Consider the following 17,579-nt stretch of genomic DNA (forward strand, 5'->3'; position numbering starts at 1 on the left):
TACTTCACATGATTTGGAAGCTATACTTCTATTAATGCAGCCCAAAATAGCATTTTCCTTTTTTGCAGCCACATCACATGGTTGGCTCATATTCAGCTTGTGATCGACAATTCCAATTCCAAGATAAGACAATGCCCCTTGTTTTTTCCCCCAGCATCAAGGCTACTTGCCTGCCTTCCTGTGCTGAGTTGTTATTAACCACGCTATTGGCAACACTGGATGTTCAGCCCCCATAATTCATTATTCATGTGGATTTTATAAGCAATACTAGGACACACGCCAGTATCAAATATGTGCCATCAATTTGAAGTGAAACAAACAAGTTTGCCCTACTATATTTAAATATATATACTCTAAATTTCCCAGTCCTTCACAAATTTGTAATGAACTTTCCATTTGTCATTCAATGTAATGGAATACTGGATCCATTACACTTGTGTAGAAATGCTTCAAGGTCATGGAATGCTTACATTTAGTTCTGGCAGCAGCCTTTAGCGAAAGGGTATGACATGTAAGTGGAACTGCTGAAGCAGAGATAGGTACAGCAAAAAGCTATTGACAAGATTATCCCCCTCACTGAAAACCCGATTGGAAAAGTAGTGTGTTCTCCTTTATACCTTTCCTGTTGGACCTCTTTGTGCAGCTCTAGTCTTCTTTCACCCCATTCCTTTTATCCAGGGTAACTCCTTCCCTTTAACCAAAATTTCTGTCTCCTTTGAATCACCTCCCCCCTGCCCCAACGCAATTCTCTTGGAAGAAAGCTTCCAAGAGAGACCCATGGGGTTTTCCTGGTCTAACTGCAACTGTATTATACTTCAAAATTGTCACATGCAACTTTGTAAGAACCCCTCTAGGGTCAATGGTTGCACTCCACCACACTGGGAAACCTCCTGCAATGTGACTTTTCGCTCCTCCTCCCTGCAGCCTCTCTGGTTCTCAAAAGCTGCTCTGGTGGATTGGGGGACCATAGTTTTTAAAGGAATCTGCTGATGGAAACCATTCCATTAATGGGAGGGGCCCATGGTATACAACTCAGTGTTGTCACTGCATCAGGCCACAGGTTCCCCACCACTATTCTAGTTATATCATGCTAACTGTTGATTTTTCTCCCCTTTTGTTAGCTTCCATGCTGATATAGTGATTGCTTCCTTGGCTTCTGAAATCCTCAAGAAAATTGAACACTATCAAGGCTCATTTAATTAAGACCATGCAGCCACTATACTGTCTTTTGGCTTTCAGATTTAAAATCCTATTTTTAAATAAAATTAATGTTCTCACTGCTGTTCTTTCATTTGTTTCATGTCCAAATTTCTGTGACAAGGCTCTGAGGAGTAAGTGAAATATGCTGCTGACCTAAGTTATATCTAGGCCTCAATTCTATGAATGTTTATATTCCTAACTCCCTAAATCTGCAAAACCTGTTTTCAACATAGTACAATGTCTGCTCCCAACAATAATCAGAATATGTACAGCTGACCTGTTGCTTCACCCCATAATTTGTTTTCAATGCTAAATCTCTCAGAACACATGAAGTGATTAGAAAGTGCCTTTTCCCCATCCATGAATTTAAGTCAGCATGGAGAGGGGAACCAAGCTAAAGCTATTCAGAGGAGCAGGTAAAGGGGATGGCAGTATGTAGAGGGGGACTGACAGAGGGGAGAGTATGACAAAAGCTTGGGTATCAACAACATGAGATGAAAAGATGGGCTACACAACTGTAAGAGAGAAGGCTAAGAAAAAGGGAGTGTGGCAAGACTTGGGAGAAATTGCACGAGCCAGTAAGGGCAGATTCTCCCTAGCTCATTCCCCTGCAATGAGGGAGGGGAAACTAGGCTGGGAGATGCAGTGCTGTTTAAAGCCCACTCCTCTTCTCCACTATTCTTGCTGTATGCAGGCTGAGTGGGCACTACTCAGGTCCTGCATGGGTAGCGGTTGCACCAATTCCACCTGAGTTATGGCCCTGGGTTTCCCAATACTATAGTGTAGGTGTAAGGGTAGAGCAGCCTGGCAATTCACTTGTGAAAAAGTGGGTGGTGTCAAAAGAAAAAATGAAGGAGTTGTTTTAAAAGCCTGGTCCCACCCTGCATTTTTCACCCTTTCAAAAATAAATCTTACATATGGTTTTTATGAAGCAATAAAGGAACAAGGGCCTTGTTGGGAGGAATTGTTTTCAGGGTATCTAGAGACCGTATTCTATGTTGAATCCTGCTAATATTCAGATTGGCTAAAATCTTAAGAGCAAGACCCCATAACTAAGGGAAACATGTAAACAGGCTATCACTATTTCACAGTGCCACTGGATAATGGGAGCATGTTTACTTTTTACTGACTGTTTAAGCAGGCTTGCAATTTCTCTCCATTTCAACAGCAGGAAGACTACAAACCCATTAAGAAAATGAAGCAAGCTCATAACTGAACTGGTTATCTAGCAATTAGGCATACACTAGCTTACCTAAGCATTTGGATATCTACGCAGTATAACAACCCTATTAATTTGTTAAATTTGTAACTTACTATTCTACCATATGGTGCTGTAGTGTCTTAGCACAGGATATTTTGCCAGATTTTCCCATTCAATTCTGGTAGTTTGAGGGTCAAATTATCCATAAGATCTATGACTAGATCTCTAAGGGAAGAGTTGGAGCTTACCATAGTATTGGGAGAATGGTAATTTAAACCCTGCGCTATTTCCAGTTTAAATCACAAACACCATGGCTAACAGCAGAACAGGAAGACGTCAATCTGGGAAATGGTCTTGGGGCAAGGTTTAAACCCCTATTTCCTCCTCTACACAGCTATTCAATTTGGTATCTCCTGAGGCTTTAATCCTAAAGTAGTCAAGCAATCCAATCATGCATACCATTCATCCCTTCTCATTTGGTACTCATTAGTCTACAAGAAACATTTTTGCTTCTGTCACCGTGAAATACTTGATATATATACCCAAGGGAATGTCGATTGCAGGTGCTCTGTTAGTAAGTAGTTTTATACAATGGAAGGTTACACTGATCTCAAGTTCAAGCTCCAGTTTTGAGCATACTTCCTAAACCACGCTCACTGATTTCACCCATTCCATTTGTCAACCAAGTATTCCCCTAGTGATTCATGGAAAGCAATTCACTGGTGCCAGCTGTGGTTTAGGTTACATAGTGTTATCCTGCTCCCATCACTTTAGTATGCCTAGATTAATTATTTGCCAGTAAACATTTGGGCTCAGCGCTATTTGCTTTTAGACAAGGGATGAACACTTAAATCTGTGGGGCCTTTCTAGAATACTGTATTTAAGAATTGTACTGCTACTTTTAATCGTATCATCTATACAAGCTGCTTTGCTGTATTTATAAAAAGGAAATATCAAATAAAATGAAAGGCCGCAATCCTAGGCACACTGACTAGCAACTAAGCCCCACAGATCTCAGTGGGACTTACTTCTGGGTAGACATGCATAACATTGCACTGCAAAGCTGAGGTTCTCATTTAATGCTATCTGACAACTGTGCATGAGGTTTATGCCCCACCCTAATATTAGGGCAACATGAACACTCTACTGCAGCTTTACATTTTGTATTTCACCAAACTGAATTTATACAGGAGTAGCTGAAATAAGTTGACACAGGAAAATGAATTAAAAGTTTACTTTAATTCTGAACCATTTGTATAACTGTTCTCATGAAGCATCTGTATCACAGCAGGCTACAATAACTTTGGATAAAAGGCAACTGGTAAACTGTCCAATACAAGGTTCCATACAACAGTTCTTTACTGGCCCCTACCCAGACATCTCCAGATAAAGTTTTTGATCAAAAACATGAAATAGATCCACCTGCTTATTTTAAGCATATTAAAAAGGAAACTAATTGGACCATTTCTATTTGTCTAATTTTATACAAAAAGGCTACACAATGTTACACTTTTCAGAATACGATTAGAGTGATTATGAATTAGTGCTCTACACCATTACTCGATCCTTAAAAATCAGAAATTGCTGTAGCATGTTCACTATAACTTAAACACAGAGACTTAAAAACCCTACAATTACTGCAAAAAAGAAAACTACTTTGAAAGCAAGCAAGGTCAGTACCATTACAGAGATTTAAAAATTAAAAAAAGTCTTAAACAAGCAAGGCTAGGGTTTGATAAATTCCATCTTGTGATTCGTTCTTGTGCATTCTTCATTTCATGAGTCACTCCCGAAATCCATTTGTTACTCCTCGACCAAAAGGACCAGAAGAAAAAGTTTACTTCAGTTGTTCCCATAGGAAACTCAGCTTGGTTAGTGTGTCAGGCACTTTCTGAGATACTAGCCCACCCCTCGAGCCCTCTCAGCAACTCTACAGGCCAATCACAATGCAAGATCATTCAGACAACACAGCTGTGTAGGAGGAAAAAATAAAGAAGTGTTATTCATGTTAGAATTGCATCATAGCTGTAGCATGACACACCTAAGTTAATCACTATCACAGATCACATCATGAGTCAGTTTGAATGCAGACACAGCAAGTTTGACGTTTTTGTCTATGACCAACCCAAAGCAGTTCCCTCCCTGCCAGCCATGTTCTCAGATTGGTAGGTGGAGCTTCTTACCTAAAGGATGATTTACAGGTCAGTATCGAACCAGGCCAACTGATTACTGTCACCTGGAGGCAGCCCATCCATAAGGTCCTGGGCATGTCCTAGATCTGGCAGCCCATCAACTGGGTAGTCAGCACCAGGGTGGTGGCCACCCATTTCATGTTCCATCATTGGGTCCATACCCAAGGCATCCTGACCGTATCCTCCAGAGTGGAAAGAACGGTAGCTAGGATCTAAGGAAGTTAAGGGTGGCAGAGAGGAGAAGGGGGAAAAGCATGTTAACATGTTAGAAGCACCAGAAGCTCCAAATATCAGTGTGTGAGATTTCACAATCCAACCACACTGAAGTCACATTTTCTCGCTTGGACTTATATGGACAAAATAACAAGTCATTAAGCATATTTGTGTGGCTGTGCTAATAAAGCATGCTACTATCAGAAGCAGAAACAAATTTCAGCCAAGCCATTAGTCTGCATACTGCTGAAAACCCCAAACATCAATACTATTACACTGCACGCAGCTGAAATGCAGACTTCAAATATGCAATTAGAAAGGCTTATATCTTGCTTTTTACCTGCCTTTAGAACAAACTTGTCTACATTTATACAACCAGCACATTTTGAAGAAAACGGCACATGAGGCATTCCCCGTGTGTTAGAATACAGGCAATTAATCCATAATGCCTTGGTGAGCTACTCTCACTGAGGCTGTTCAGCACATGTTGAGTATCACTGTTCCACTGACCAGTGCAAGTAATTAAGTTAATCACAATGTGAGCTACCCTCTTAAAGTTTAGTTTGTTCACAGTTCTCTTTTAAAGGCATTTTTATTGTATCTGGTTTACTACAAGTAAACTGAACAGCTCATACATACCATCGGGGCGATAGCCAAGAGGTTCTCCCTGGGCACCAATATCAAGTCCTAGATCAGCAGTCTGTAGGGAATATAAAGTAGTACCTGAGGGAGGCAATTTATTCCAAAAACACATTTCTCTATTTCTATACACTGGTTCTAAGGGTCATATAATCAGAAAAGTGTACACGTAGTGCATATAAACCAGTTTTTCAGCAATAAGTATGGAATGGGCAGCTCCTGCTATTTTTCTATGTAGCAAGTCTCATCTGAAGCAGGTCAAGTTGCTTTGCTAGGAAAGAGCTGTGTTGGATCATTCTAGACTTAGAATTATTGCTGCAATACTGTCTCATTATTTTAGAAGCTTTAATATTGGGAGCCCTGTTCTCTAGTGCAACCATGAGATGCTTTATACGAGATGCTTTATTCAGGTTATTAACTTGGCATTAAGAGTCCAATCAGTTTTGCTAGCTAGGAACACTGAACAGCAACTACCAGAAAGCATATTAGGCATCAAGACTGCCTAAAACTGGGCACCCAAAGGCTCACTCTCACGCAAGGCCATTTAGAAGCACAACAAAGCTCTAATGAAGGCAAGTTTGCCCTTTGTTGGTACCATTGTTTGCACATAGAGCTCTATTTGAAACCCATACAAAGTCCAAATTTAATTCTTTGAATAGAAAGTGTTAGATGGACACAACTTAGTACTATTACTTAGAGATATTTTTTAAATATATTAAGTGGTATATAAACTTATTAAATAAATAAAATAAGCGCACCTCATTCCAAGCCATTGGTTCAGTCCTGAAGAGAGAACTGGTCAATTCAACTGAGAGCCGTTTCTTATAGTCTTGTGGTTTATCCTCCGACATTCTAAACAACACTGCAGCTGCATATGTTGCTGTTCAAGGAGAAGAAAGTTTTAGCAGAGGAACCCAGAACTGAACCAAGCCCAATTCTCCCTACTTCACTTACCCACACCCTCATTTCTAGAATGAAGAAGCTCTGTCAGTGGTGCTGTAGCTCCCTCTGCTTCAATTGCCTCAGCTGCTTCTTTATCCTGAGCCAATTCACACAATACACCTGCAGCCACTCTCTGGATGTTCTCAATAGGGGAATACAGCAACTAGGAGTAGGGGAAAACACTGCATCAGACAGTCGCCTATTTTCATAAACACAAAATGACCAGGATTGAAGTTTTGATTACGAGCAGGCATGGTGAGCACCTTCTCCATTTAATACCACAGCTAGATCAACCATGAATTACACTGTCTTTGACAAAAATCAAATTTGTTGCCATCACCAAGAGGAAGTAAATATCCAGGACTGGGCAGTATCTACATCACTACAGAAATCAGAGTTCTCTCACTGGTTTAAGTTGCGCTAATCACAAAACAAATAAGCATATGTCCTTTACTTGTGGGAGAGGAAGGCTATGCCTATTACCAAGCCTGTCTTTCTGACCACTGGAAATCCTACCAACATACTACTTGCTTTAGGGTTTCACCCAACATACTTTCAAAGTTTTAACTTGTTTTAGAGGGATTCTAAGGATGCCAAGTTCTGCACTCAATACAAAATTCTACGTTTCTCTGCAAATGCAGACAGCGCGGGCTAAAAAAACACTGCTAACATGACTATTCAATCATAGCTGAATTCAGATCAAGATTTTTAAAAAAAATTCTTGCACTTTTCCATGAGAGCATAATTATTCAAGTACTTCCTTGGCTTCACATACCTGCACAAACAGTGGAATGGTGTTTAGACCCCTAATTACAATTCGATTGTGGACATCTCTAGCCAAGATATGAAGAGCCCCAGTGCAGCCTTCAACTATTTCCTCCATACGTACACCCTCCTGCACATAGAACATAATGGGTGAGGGGGTTAACACATTGCTACATCAGGTATTCATTAATTAGGCCTTCACAAACACATCTTTGGACATTCTCTACAAAGAACCAGATCTGCATCTACTTGGAAGTTCTTATATGTTCTAATTCAACAATCAGGCTAACTTTCCAAAATACAGGCCATCAAACGAATGGTTAGTTTCCAAGAATGAAATTTTTCTACTTTAAAATTTTGCAACGGATTGGGGCTTTAACAAAGTGCTTAGGAGAAGCTGAAGAATCTGTTCTGTAGATTTTTATTAGAAGCAAATGTTAAGAGGGGATTTCTACACACGTGTATGGACAAAGTGAGAATTCTAATCCATATAAGAGTATGTAAATTTGTTTAGTGAACTGAGGGATAGGCAACCTGGTGTCCTCCAGATGTTTTAGAATACAACTCCCAGAATACCTGACCACTGGCGATGCTGGCTGAGGCATTATGGGAGTTCTAGTTCAAAACATCTGGAAGGCATCATGTTGCCTACCCCTGCCTTAGACACTGCAGTTTCGAAGCTTATAACCATTTTGTTCACAGCAGAAGGATATGTCATGATTAGCAGGCCTTGTATTTAGTGCACACTTACTGAAATCAACCTGCAAGTTCTTCCGATTTGGTAGTTTTGATCTAGAACAGCCTTCCCCAACCTCAAGGTGTTTTGGACTATAGCTACTACAATTCCCAAGCAGTCATCCAAAATATCTGTGGGGCACCAGGTTGGGGAAGGCTGATCTAGAATTTGCCTCAGCAGCAACCCAGTTGCAATATTTTACTGCAGTAACTCTGCAAACAGAACCAATAACAGTTTAGATTCCCTGCCGCCCCAAAGGTCAATTATTATATGCGGCCGAACTTGGGAAGGGGGGAAATAAAATGAGAACTGGAAATTCTGCAGAACATATTTCTAAATTTCTAAGGATGCTCCTAGTCCTCCGGGACACCATCAGCTCCTTTTAGAGCTGAATGTGGGTTACCAACCATTGTTATCGAACTTGTACTGGTAATACTGGTTCAGATTAGTATCTTCCTTTTCATTCAGCATTAAGCTGTGCTGGCTGGACAAGGATCAGGGGCTGGGTACAAAGATGTCAAAACAAGTTGGCATTATGATTTAACCAGTGAAGAATTATTGGCCTTAGACCACTTTCACTCTGAGGGACTGGGGTTTTTTGCTACAACACCTAGAAAGATTGTGCAGTCATTAGTCAAATTAGTTTTTCCATATGAGAAAAGTTTAGCCACCACCACACCGGGGCAAATCTTTAGACATGACCTTCTCTCCCCAGTTATGCATGGCATCTACAGAACTTGAATTCTAAGTAGGGATATACAGATTTTGTTCAATCTGTTCTGTCTATGTTTCAGGGATTGTCATGCGTCTTTTGTTCTGTTGTCTGCTCATTCACACAATCGGATTTTGGGTTTTTTAGAGAAGTATGAGAATTTTGTTCCACTGCATAACCCCCTTCCCCAAAAAGTAAAAAACATGTCCACAAGTCCATGTGATTCAGAAAAAGCCAGTCCGCTGTGGAATCTGTTCAGATTCATACAAATCATAGGACGTGGATTCATAGAAATCCAAACTCACTTGAATCAGTTATGGTTTTCCCCAATATCCCTCATTCTAAGTACTGCCATCTACATATCTCAAAGGAAGGTATACAGGTAGGAAGCAGCAAGAGAAAAAAGGCTAAGATGACATGCAATGACACCTGAAGGTGCCAGGTTGAATACGCAGCCCCACTCTGGGGCTGTCTTGTCCTGCAAACCCATTGCATAACATACACTCACCGGGTTCGCATGACGTGACAATCCTCAGGCGGGGACTGCATAGTCAACCTGACAGCCACGTGTGTCGCAGCCTCACCATGGGTTAAATGACCGCACTGTGGGCTGTCGTGTAATGCAAACAACCCCAATGTATCTTTGGATGCAATTATATTATAAATACAATCCATTACTTATTAGTCTGCCCACTATATGTTGACTCAAGGGAAAAGCCTGCAGCAAATGTTTTTTTAACAGTACCTGGATAAAACACCTCAAGACCTCATGACAGAGCTCTAATTAGATAACCAGGGTTACATTACTTACAAGGTTGCATTATCTGCCACAGGAATCAGGAATTATGTGCATGCTTTAGTGAATGTTGTTAATGATTTAAATGAGTTAAGTTTCAGTTTTAATTATGAGATATTTTATGTATGCTGTCAATGTACATTTTGTAAATTACTAAACTGTGGCATAAATGGATGGATATGAGATTTGCAAGGCCTACGGCTAAACACAATAAAGTTAGCATACAATATCATTTGCAACTTTGGCTAGCTAAGGGAGATCCTGATACACTGATCAATGCTATTCATTAAGAACCATGTACCACAAATTGCTGCTGGGTGCCACCCATTGAAGTACGACGCTGGGTATCCTGATGTGCTCTAACCAGTAGCTGCACTAGTCTTGGAATAGCACCTTGTTCACGCAGTGGGGCATGATTTGCTGGACATAGGGCAAGATTGCGGATCAGACCAACAGTAGCCTGCAATTACAAGGAAGGCGATTAGAAAAGGTATAACATACTGCAAACCATTCATGCAAACCTAGCTTCATTACTTAAATCTTCTGACTGTGGAGTCTCCCCACCCTCATTAGCCAGCCTCATAACCAACTGCATTTTGTGCATTTCTTTCTTCCATACTCCAAAGATAGGATTGTGCTGGTAACTCAGGTTACCAGATAGCCTCACCTTGATAAGAGGCCAGTGAGATGGTGGATGCAGGAGTTTAACCACCACTGGAAGTCCATAATGGAGACGCACTGCATTTTGAGCCATCTCAGCTTCTTGATGCCGACTAGTGAGGTGACGGAGTGCGCAGATAGCTGGCTCAGTGATGTCTTCCCTGTCACCAGCTCGGAGAACTGTGCGCACAAGAGCCTCAATTCCACCAACTTGACACACCATCATTTTATTCTTGTAGTTATTACAAGTAAGGTTAGAAAGGATTCCAGCAGCACAGGTTACAACATTGATATCATCCGATCCTAAAAGCTGCACAAGGGTCCCCAGAAGACCTTCCATGCCTTCCTGTAACAAGAAAGGGTGCATTTTCACCCTGTCATTAATTACAAGACACTAAGTAATAATCCTTATATAGCCCACAGATCTGTTATGTATTGCATTTGTTATTTTTACTATCCCACCCTCATCTGTGGGTTGTGTCAGCCAGGGCCAGGATTCAGTGGATGACTGGTCATAGATTAAATAGAGCTTCTCAAAGTAGTATACACAGTGGAAAGGACCTAAGCAGATTTAGCCTAGCAACACCGTTCACCAGGACTATTCTTTTTCCTGCTGCTTTTGGCTATATACCAAGGTGGGGTGGGGGAGGAGAAAGGCTTCCCCCAGAAAACCCATCAGACCAGCATAAGCTACTGGTAGTATAGTAGAGGTCGCTTATGCCAGTGCAACATCAATGGCATAAGTTGGATACTGCCCTTGATTATTTTCAGACACTCCGCAACAGTTTATAGCTTTGAGCATTTCAGAGTATTTTTCAAGTTCCTGTTCTTTACCTGCTTAGTTGCAGCATCTGAGAGATTTCTAAGGGTCCAGAGACAATTCTGAACGAGACGCTGGCTTGGATCTGTAAGGTGGAGTCCCAAGGCCTGCATTCCACCTAAAGATCAATCAGTTAGGCTCTACATCATCATGTACCTCTTTCCCATATTGTAAGTCAGACCCCTAAACTCACTATAATGACCAGTTTTTTTTAAATGAAAACTTGGGTTAAGAAGCATTGGAACTGCTGCAGTTCTGCGTATTGCCACTCCTTTACCAAAACAACTCTTAATTCGTATGACACAGATCAGTTCAGATTCATCTGAGCTATAAACCAGTGAATTCAATAAAACGATCACACATAAATGTATCTCCTATCTCAAAAACAGGCAACCATGTCTATCTGTAGTGCAACATAGCTATGGACCACAGCTGAATGATTCCGCCTAACACCAAGCTGCTTGTTTCTCTTTAATCTGCCATGTATCAAGGTCTTTAAAGTCCAGTTTGGTTCATGCACAACTTCATGACACACACACACACAACGGTCAGAATCCTTGACACAACATCACACAGTGTACTAATTATAGCATCTCTTCATGATTCAAGAGCATTAGCTTCACCAGTTTAAGAAGTCTTAACTCCCTAATTGGGCCATAATACACAGCAGTCAGTAGATACCTTCCACCCTAACGTGGTATGACAACACCTGTGTTTTAGCTGGAAGCACTTTACTGCAGATATTGTCTTAACCTGAACCACTCCAATTGGTTTGAAAATTCCACATAGTAGGTTGCAACCTTTGATTACAGCATACACAGAGTAAGGGTAGCACCAACACTTGGCATGAAGGTAACAAGTCTCAACAATGGTGCTATTAAAAAGGAGCGAGGTACTTACCAGCCTCAACAATTGCTGGTTTGTTACTAGAGCAGACTGATAGCACCTTCAGCACTCTACTTGTGGTCCATAGTAGTTTTTCATAAGTATAGGTCCTCATTATGTTTACTAGAGCCTGGGGTCCACCACTTGCCAAAATGATAAGCTGCAAAAGAGAGATTTTTTGAATTAATAAAGCAGTTTATTTCACTTATAACCCAACCTTTCCTCCAAGCGCAAGATGGTGTACATAGCCCTCCCTTCCTTTTGTCCCTACAACAACCCTGTGAAGTAGGTTAGGATGAGATAAAGCTCTCTTGGGAGCTACTCACTGTATGTTTGAGATGTGATTTGAGCCTGCATTTCCCCAGTTCTAGTCTGAAACTAACTACTATGCAGTGCTGACTCTTGGCCTTTAACAGTCCTAAAGACTATACCCATAGCAGTCCGAAGGACTACCTGCAGCATCCAAGTAGTGAGCATGCAGGATTCAGCTGTAGAAGTGTTTGGCACCAGAGTGCTTTTGTCTGCCAAGATATTGCTAGCTGTTCTCTCCATGATCGAATACTTTAAAGTGTTTGATAGTTACCTTGCTTTCTTGATTACCATAAGCAAGAATCTGAAGGCAGTCTGTTGTAATGGCCAAAAATTTAACATTTGTCTTGTTGAGCAAGGCAACCATTTTTTGTAGGCCTCCAGCTAGACGAACAGCCATTTTGGCACCTTCTTGGTGCAACAGAAGATTGTGAAGAGTAGTAATGGCGTAGAACAGTACAGAATCCACCGGCGAACTATAAAGAAAGCTCAGGTTAGCAAGCATTCATTCCAGACTGCTAGATGTTACGAGGCAATGCTGATCAACATACCCGAGCATTTTGACGAGAGCAGGAATGCCTCCTGATTTGAAGATTGCCAGCAAGCCTTCACGATGATGAGAGAGGTTATGTAGTGTACCTGCAGTACAACGGGCAGTTTCCACATCATTTGTATTCTGCATAGTACGCACAATGGCAGATACCATTTGAGGAGAACGCATGATAGCATGGCGAGAAGCTTCTTTTTTGGACAACTGATGGACCATAACTGCAGCCTTGTTTACTACCACCTAGAAAAAGCATTTGAAATCAGTATTTCTTTAGATGCTCAAGTAAGTTTTCAGAGTTTGAAAATGAGATCACTAAAGCACTTTCAGAAACACAACAAATGTGTACATTCATGCATGCCTCCAATGTAAATGGCACAGCCCCAACTCCATGTCCTTCAGGAGGCTCACAGAAAAATATTACTCACCAACTTAACATGATATGCACATACCTGATCCTCATCATTCAACAGTTTGGTCAGTTCTGGGATAGCACGAGTTGCAAGTTCTGCATCATCTTGGTAGTTTATCAAGTTAACAACAGCATGTTTTAACATCTGGGATGGTTCAGCAAGGCGTTGCACATTCGTCGGATGAGCAGCATCAAACTGTGTTGATGGAATTTGCATGCCTTCATCCAATGTTTCTGGGAACATGGCAGCACGCACTCTCTGTGCTCGGGTCATAGCATATTGTCCATCAATATCTGGAACAGGAATAAGAACTGTTTATGTGTAACTGATGAACATGTGAGCAATTAGCAAAGTTATGAGATCATACCTACCAGCAACTTGCTCCTGGGTGAAGGACTGAGAGAACCCCTGTTCCCACTCATACAGAACTTGGGAGGTATCAACATCTTCCTCTTCAGGGTTCCCTTTGCCACTCAGAGAGGGAGCTGTTGTTGTGGCACCGGAATGGATACCAGAATCCAGGTATGACTGTTGCTGCCAGTGGCTGACAGCTGCTTTTCTGTCTGGCTCCATTGCCATGTCTAACTCCATCAAGTCAGCTGCAAGAGATTAGTGTTTAAAATGAGCTTCCTTAAGACATTATTTGTCACTTCAGCAAAATTCTATTTCACTTGTGATATAAGCCATAGACACTAAACGTTTATATAATCACTGTTTTCTTTAAGATCTGTTTAAGAAGCTCTTCTGTGTCCTAACAAAATTGTGATAGGTTAAGACACAAGGGAGAGTCTTTTCTATGGCTGTGCCTAGCTGTGGAGCTCCCTTTCTAGGCAAGTCTAGCTTGCCCCTTTCCTGATATTCTCATTGCCTTATTTCAAAAGGGAATAGGCTATTCAAGCTGATGTTTCTTGCTTCTATCTGCTGTCCCTGTCTTCTTTTAAACTAAAATGTTTCATTGCCAATTTTGAATTCAAAATATAATAACCTTAAATTCTATTTGCAAGCCACCTTGAGTGTTAAGAATTTATATCCCACCTTTGTTTTATATAAGAACATAGGAAAAGCCATTCTGGACCAGACCAAGGGTCCATCTCACCCAGCATGAGCCCAGTGTAGTGTAGTGGCAAGAGTGTTGGACTAGGAACTGGGAGATCCGGGTTCTAGTCCCCACTCGGCCATGGAAGCTCACTGGGTGACTTTGGGCCAGTCACACACTCTCAGCCCAACCCACCTCACAGGGTTGTTGTTGTGAGGATAAAATGGAGAGGATGAGGATAATGTAAGCCACCTTGGGTTCCTTGCAAGAGGAAAGAAGGCGGGGTATAAATGCAATAAATAAATAATAGCATTCTGTTCACAGTGGCCAACCAGCTGCTCACAGGAAACCCACAAGCAAGGACATGAGTGCAACAGTACCAATATAGAAGATAACCAGTATTAGAAGAACCTAAACAATCCTGATCAATGTAGCAACTATTAAGGTTAAACCCAGTCATGAGAATTCTTATACAGAATAGCATCATGATTCCCACAAGTACAAGTTAAACTGAACAGATGTTAGTTAAATCGGGGTGGGCGGGTGTTGTGGAGTTGTGCCAAGTTAAACAGCCCACCCAGAAGCCTGCATGTATTGAACGTAGCAGGAAAGGGAAGTCATTTCAGAGTTTTCCTCTGCAACTGAAAACAAGATACTTGCTTTGTTCAATATAAACCTGAAATCAAGATATAGTGAAGCTACCAGAACAGATCAATTCCATGTGGCCTTGATTTCTTAGATATACGAAGCTGTTATTTTGAGAACTGGTGCTCACACCCAGAATGTCCAGTTTAAATAAACTCAAGATGAACTGTCAGCAACTTTATTTATACATACACACACACCTTGGGTTGCCATGTTCCTTGCTGTGCTCCCAGAACTGTGGTCTGCTGCACTTCAGACCCTAAAACAAATTTTTTAAAATGTAGTTAAGGCATATGGCTTTAGGTTTTAGTAGTAGTACATATTAAACCCTATTCCAACAAATAATTAGACAGTTTTATTTAAAAGACCAGTTGACTTTATTACACTATTTATAGGCTGACCTATACAGAGAGCACTATGTTTGGGCTCTGTAAACTAACAGCAGTTTGGGAAGCTGCCTCTCTGGAGGTCTGATGTGGGAGCAATGGGCTTCTGGCTGTCTGCTGGGAGTGCTTAAACTAGGACTCCACAGCTGGTCAGCCTGTATATTTGCATATAACCTGCTGTTCATCCTGTATGTTTGTATATAAATGCAAATAAGCTACCAATGACCTTCTTCAAAAGGGAGTCTCCCTGCTTGAAGAAGTGCGGTGAGAACAACACTGCTTTTAAACGTGGGATTGTTTCCTTGGAAAGAAATTAATGTGGTATGACTGAGCTAGAATGGAGGAAGGAATGGCACCACTCCTAGCCCCAGTGATGTTGATGTTGGAGGTATCGCAACAGCAGCTCAAAGGGACCTTGATGGCAATGCAATTGCTATAGGATCTGAACTACTATGGTCTAAACTTCCTAAAGATTAGTCCCTTCACAGCTGGATAAAGGGGATGCACCTTTGCTATCATAGAAAAAGTATTTTAACTTCAAATGCAGTGGTTAACTGGCAAAATGGATTAGGTTTGTGTCAGATGGCTATACTCCATACATTCACCACTTTCCAACAAAGCCCTCAACTCTGCTCAGCAAGAAAGAGCCAAATATAGTTTCTTCTGCTTCCCTCCTTCACACCATTTCTTTCCACTCGCACCAACTAAAGAGTGTTCCCTAACTTGCCCTCTTTTGCTAAACTAGTAGCACATGTGGAAGTTTGCCATTCTCGAGAGACGCTGAGGGATTGGGTTCTTGGGAGATACAACAATTAACTCAAGATCAGCTGTAGGTACAACTCTAAACTCTACTTTTATAGTTCAACATTTTCTTGCTGGTGAATTTATGTAGTCTTTCTGCTCACCATCAACCATACTATGCCTAGTTTAAATGCTGTGTAAATGATTTTACAAACTTGTAATTAAATGCTATGTAAACCTTTACTTAATAGTTTAAGGTTTGTATTATACTTTGGATTGTCTTTTTGTCTAGAATAATGAGGAATGTAGTCATCGTATCATAAATACAAAAGCTTTGGTGATCTCCATGGGAATAATGCTATAGAGCAGGGGTGGGCAATTTTAACCTCCTGGCCTTTTAAGACCACCGTCACGGTTGTCACTGAATTCTGGCAGCAATTCCTTAGCATTAATACACAGCTGCTTTCCAAGGCCCCAAACACCTTGCCTTTTGACAGTTTCAGCCCCACCCAAAATGTGTACTATGTAAATAGGTCCAAATCAGTTTTGCAAAAGATCTATGTCTGAAGTAAAAAAACTGGACTGAACAGTGTAATTATAAGTAAATCAGAAGTCAACTGATCTGAATCCTCACATGGTCTGATGACGTTCAGGAGTGGGTCTTTTGAATAGCTGTTCACTCACATTCTAAAGCACAGTTAAGTGCACATTTCTAATATGCCCTCTGAAAAACTTTCAAGGCATTCAATACTATTAGTGACACCATCTCTAAACTAATCTTACTAGATTTTACTTGCTCTCACATTTCCAACAGTGAAATTCCTATTACTCCCTGGGTACCTTCTTGAATTATTGCTGGCATTACAAAAAGTTATGCAGAAGTTCAGAGCAGTACAACCCCTCAAGAAATTGATTTAGCATCTTACAACCAATACCTGCTATGCTGAATTAGCATAAGCCAAGGTTTTGAGACACTGTGGTGCAGAAATTTTTAATTGTTTTCCATCTAGTTGTGAATCCAACGGACAAGAATGTGTATGCAGAAAACAAGTCTCATAGCACATTCAATGCAAATCAACTTTTAGATGAAGATGTTCAGAACTGAAGATTTCAGGGCAGTTTAACAAACTGAACATTGGGATATCTCAGCGGTCATGAAATTAAGATTTGCTGTAACTGCATTAGTTTTATAGCAAGAAAGATGCCATCCTTTGCTGCAGGAGTCACAGCGTTACAAACATCCTCTATTTTCAATCCATTATAGATTACGAGACCCATATCAGATTATATATAACAGAATCCAAGACAGAATAAAGCAACAGTTTTATCAGATGAGACTTACAAACACACATCCATTTGTGTCAACAATCCAATACAAGGTAATGTTTTTTTAAAATCAAACCTAGTTAATCACTGGACCTACAGCAGTGTCCCATTCATCATATGAAGAAAGCTTTGGAGACCAGTCAAAGAACCAGAATCCTCTCAGTAGCTTCCTACAAGCTGCAATGCAGTTGTGAACATTGAACCTATAATTAACAAGGTGCAGGAGATGACAAACTTACCACTTCGAATATATTGCAAATATTTATCCAAGTTAGTTTACCTTGGAATAAGGGTGGAGCACAGATTTCCTGAATAGGCTTGAAAACATTTTTACAACTATTCAAATCAGAGCAGATTATCTGCTCATAGCTTACCTAGTTTTAGCCTGATGAACTACAGTTACTAAGCAAATTCT

General features: G+C 40.8%; 2 protein-coding genes across 35 annotated transcripts in view; one reads left to right on the forward strand and one right to left on the reverse strand.

The window, feature by feature from the left end:
- Window positions 1-1,642, forward strand: part of ULK4 (unc-51 like kinase 4) — a 367,782-nt gene extending 366,140 nt beyond the window's left edge. For 2 of the 6 annotated variants that reach the window (XR_014792296.1, XM_084858055.1), the window contains one exon: window positions 1,122-1,640. Coding sequence is in view for 3 of the 6 variants with exons in the window: in XM_084858055.1 (XP_084714181.1) it covers window positions 1,122-1,203 (82 nt within the window). In the remaining 3 variants the exon portion in view is untranslated. Of the gene's footprint in view, window positions 1-1,121 lie in introns of all 6 variants that reach the window. The other 4 variants (XR_014792295.1, XR_014792297.1, XM_084858057.1 and 1 more) reach the window with 4 other exon arrangements.
- Window positions 1,643-3,620: 1,978 nt separating this feature from the next.
- Window positions 3,621-17,579, reverse strand: part of CTNNB1 (catenin beta 1) — a 35,701-nt gene continuing 21,742 nt past the window's right edge. For 23 of the 29 annotated variants that reach the window (XM_084858096.1, XM_084858085.1, XM_084858083.1 and 20 more), the window contains 15 exons: window positions 14,912-14,970; window positions 13,402-13,629; window positions 13,070-13,323; window positions 12,622-12,860; window positions 12,345-12,546; window positions 11,777-11,921; window positions 10,891-10,994; window positions 10,064-10,402; window positions 9,698-9,856; window positions 7,163-7,282; window positions 6,400-6,550; window positions 6,204-6,325; window positions 5,446-5,506; window positions 4,585-4,805; window positions 3,621-4,372 (listed from right to left, as the gene is read on the reverse strand). In XM_084858096.1, the coding sequence (XP_084714222.1) occupies window positions 4,597-4,805; window positions 5,446-5,506; window positions 6,204-6,325; window positions 6,400-6,550; window positions 7,163-7,282; window positions 9,698-9,856; window positions 10,064-10,402; window positions 10,891-10,994; window positions 11,777-11,921; window positions 12,345-12,546; window positions 12,622-12,860; window positions 13,070-13,323; window positions 13,402-13,629; window positions 14,912-14,924 (2,346 nt within the window). In that variant the 5' untranslated portion in view covers window positions 14,925-14,970 and the 3' untranslated portion in view covers window positions 3,621-4,372; window positions 4,585-4,596. Of the gene's footprint in view, window positions 4,373-4,584; window positions 4,806-5,445; window positions 5,507-6,203; window positions 6,326-6,399; window positions 6,551-7,162; window positions 7,283-9,697; window positions 9,857-10,063; window positions 10,403-10,890; window positions 10,995-11,776; window positions 11,922-12,344; window positions 12,547-12,621; window positions 12,861-13,069; window positions 13,324-13,401; window positions 13,630-14,911; window positions 14,971-17,240; window positions 17,368-17,579 lie in introns of all 29 variants that reach the window. The other 6 variants (XM_084858088.1, XM_084858086.1, XM_084858082.1 and 3 more) reach the window with 1 other exon arrangement.

Source organism: Heloderma suspectum, chromosome 5 (assembly GCF_057233095.1).
Source record: "Heloderma suspectum isolate Gila_16-S chromosome 5, 16-S_ref, whole genome shotgun sequence".
Taxonomy (NCBI): Eukaryota; Metazoa; Chordata; class Lepidosauria; order Squamata; family Helodermatidae; genus Heloderma; species Heloderma suspectum.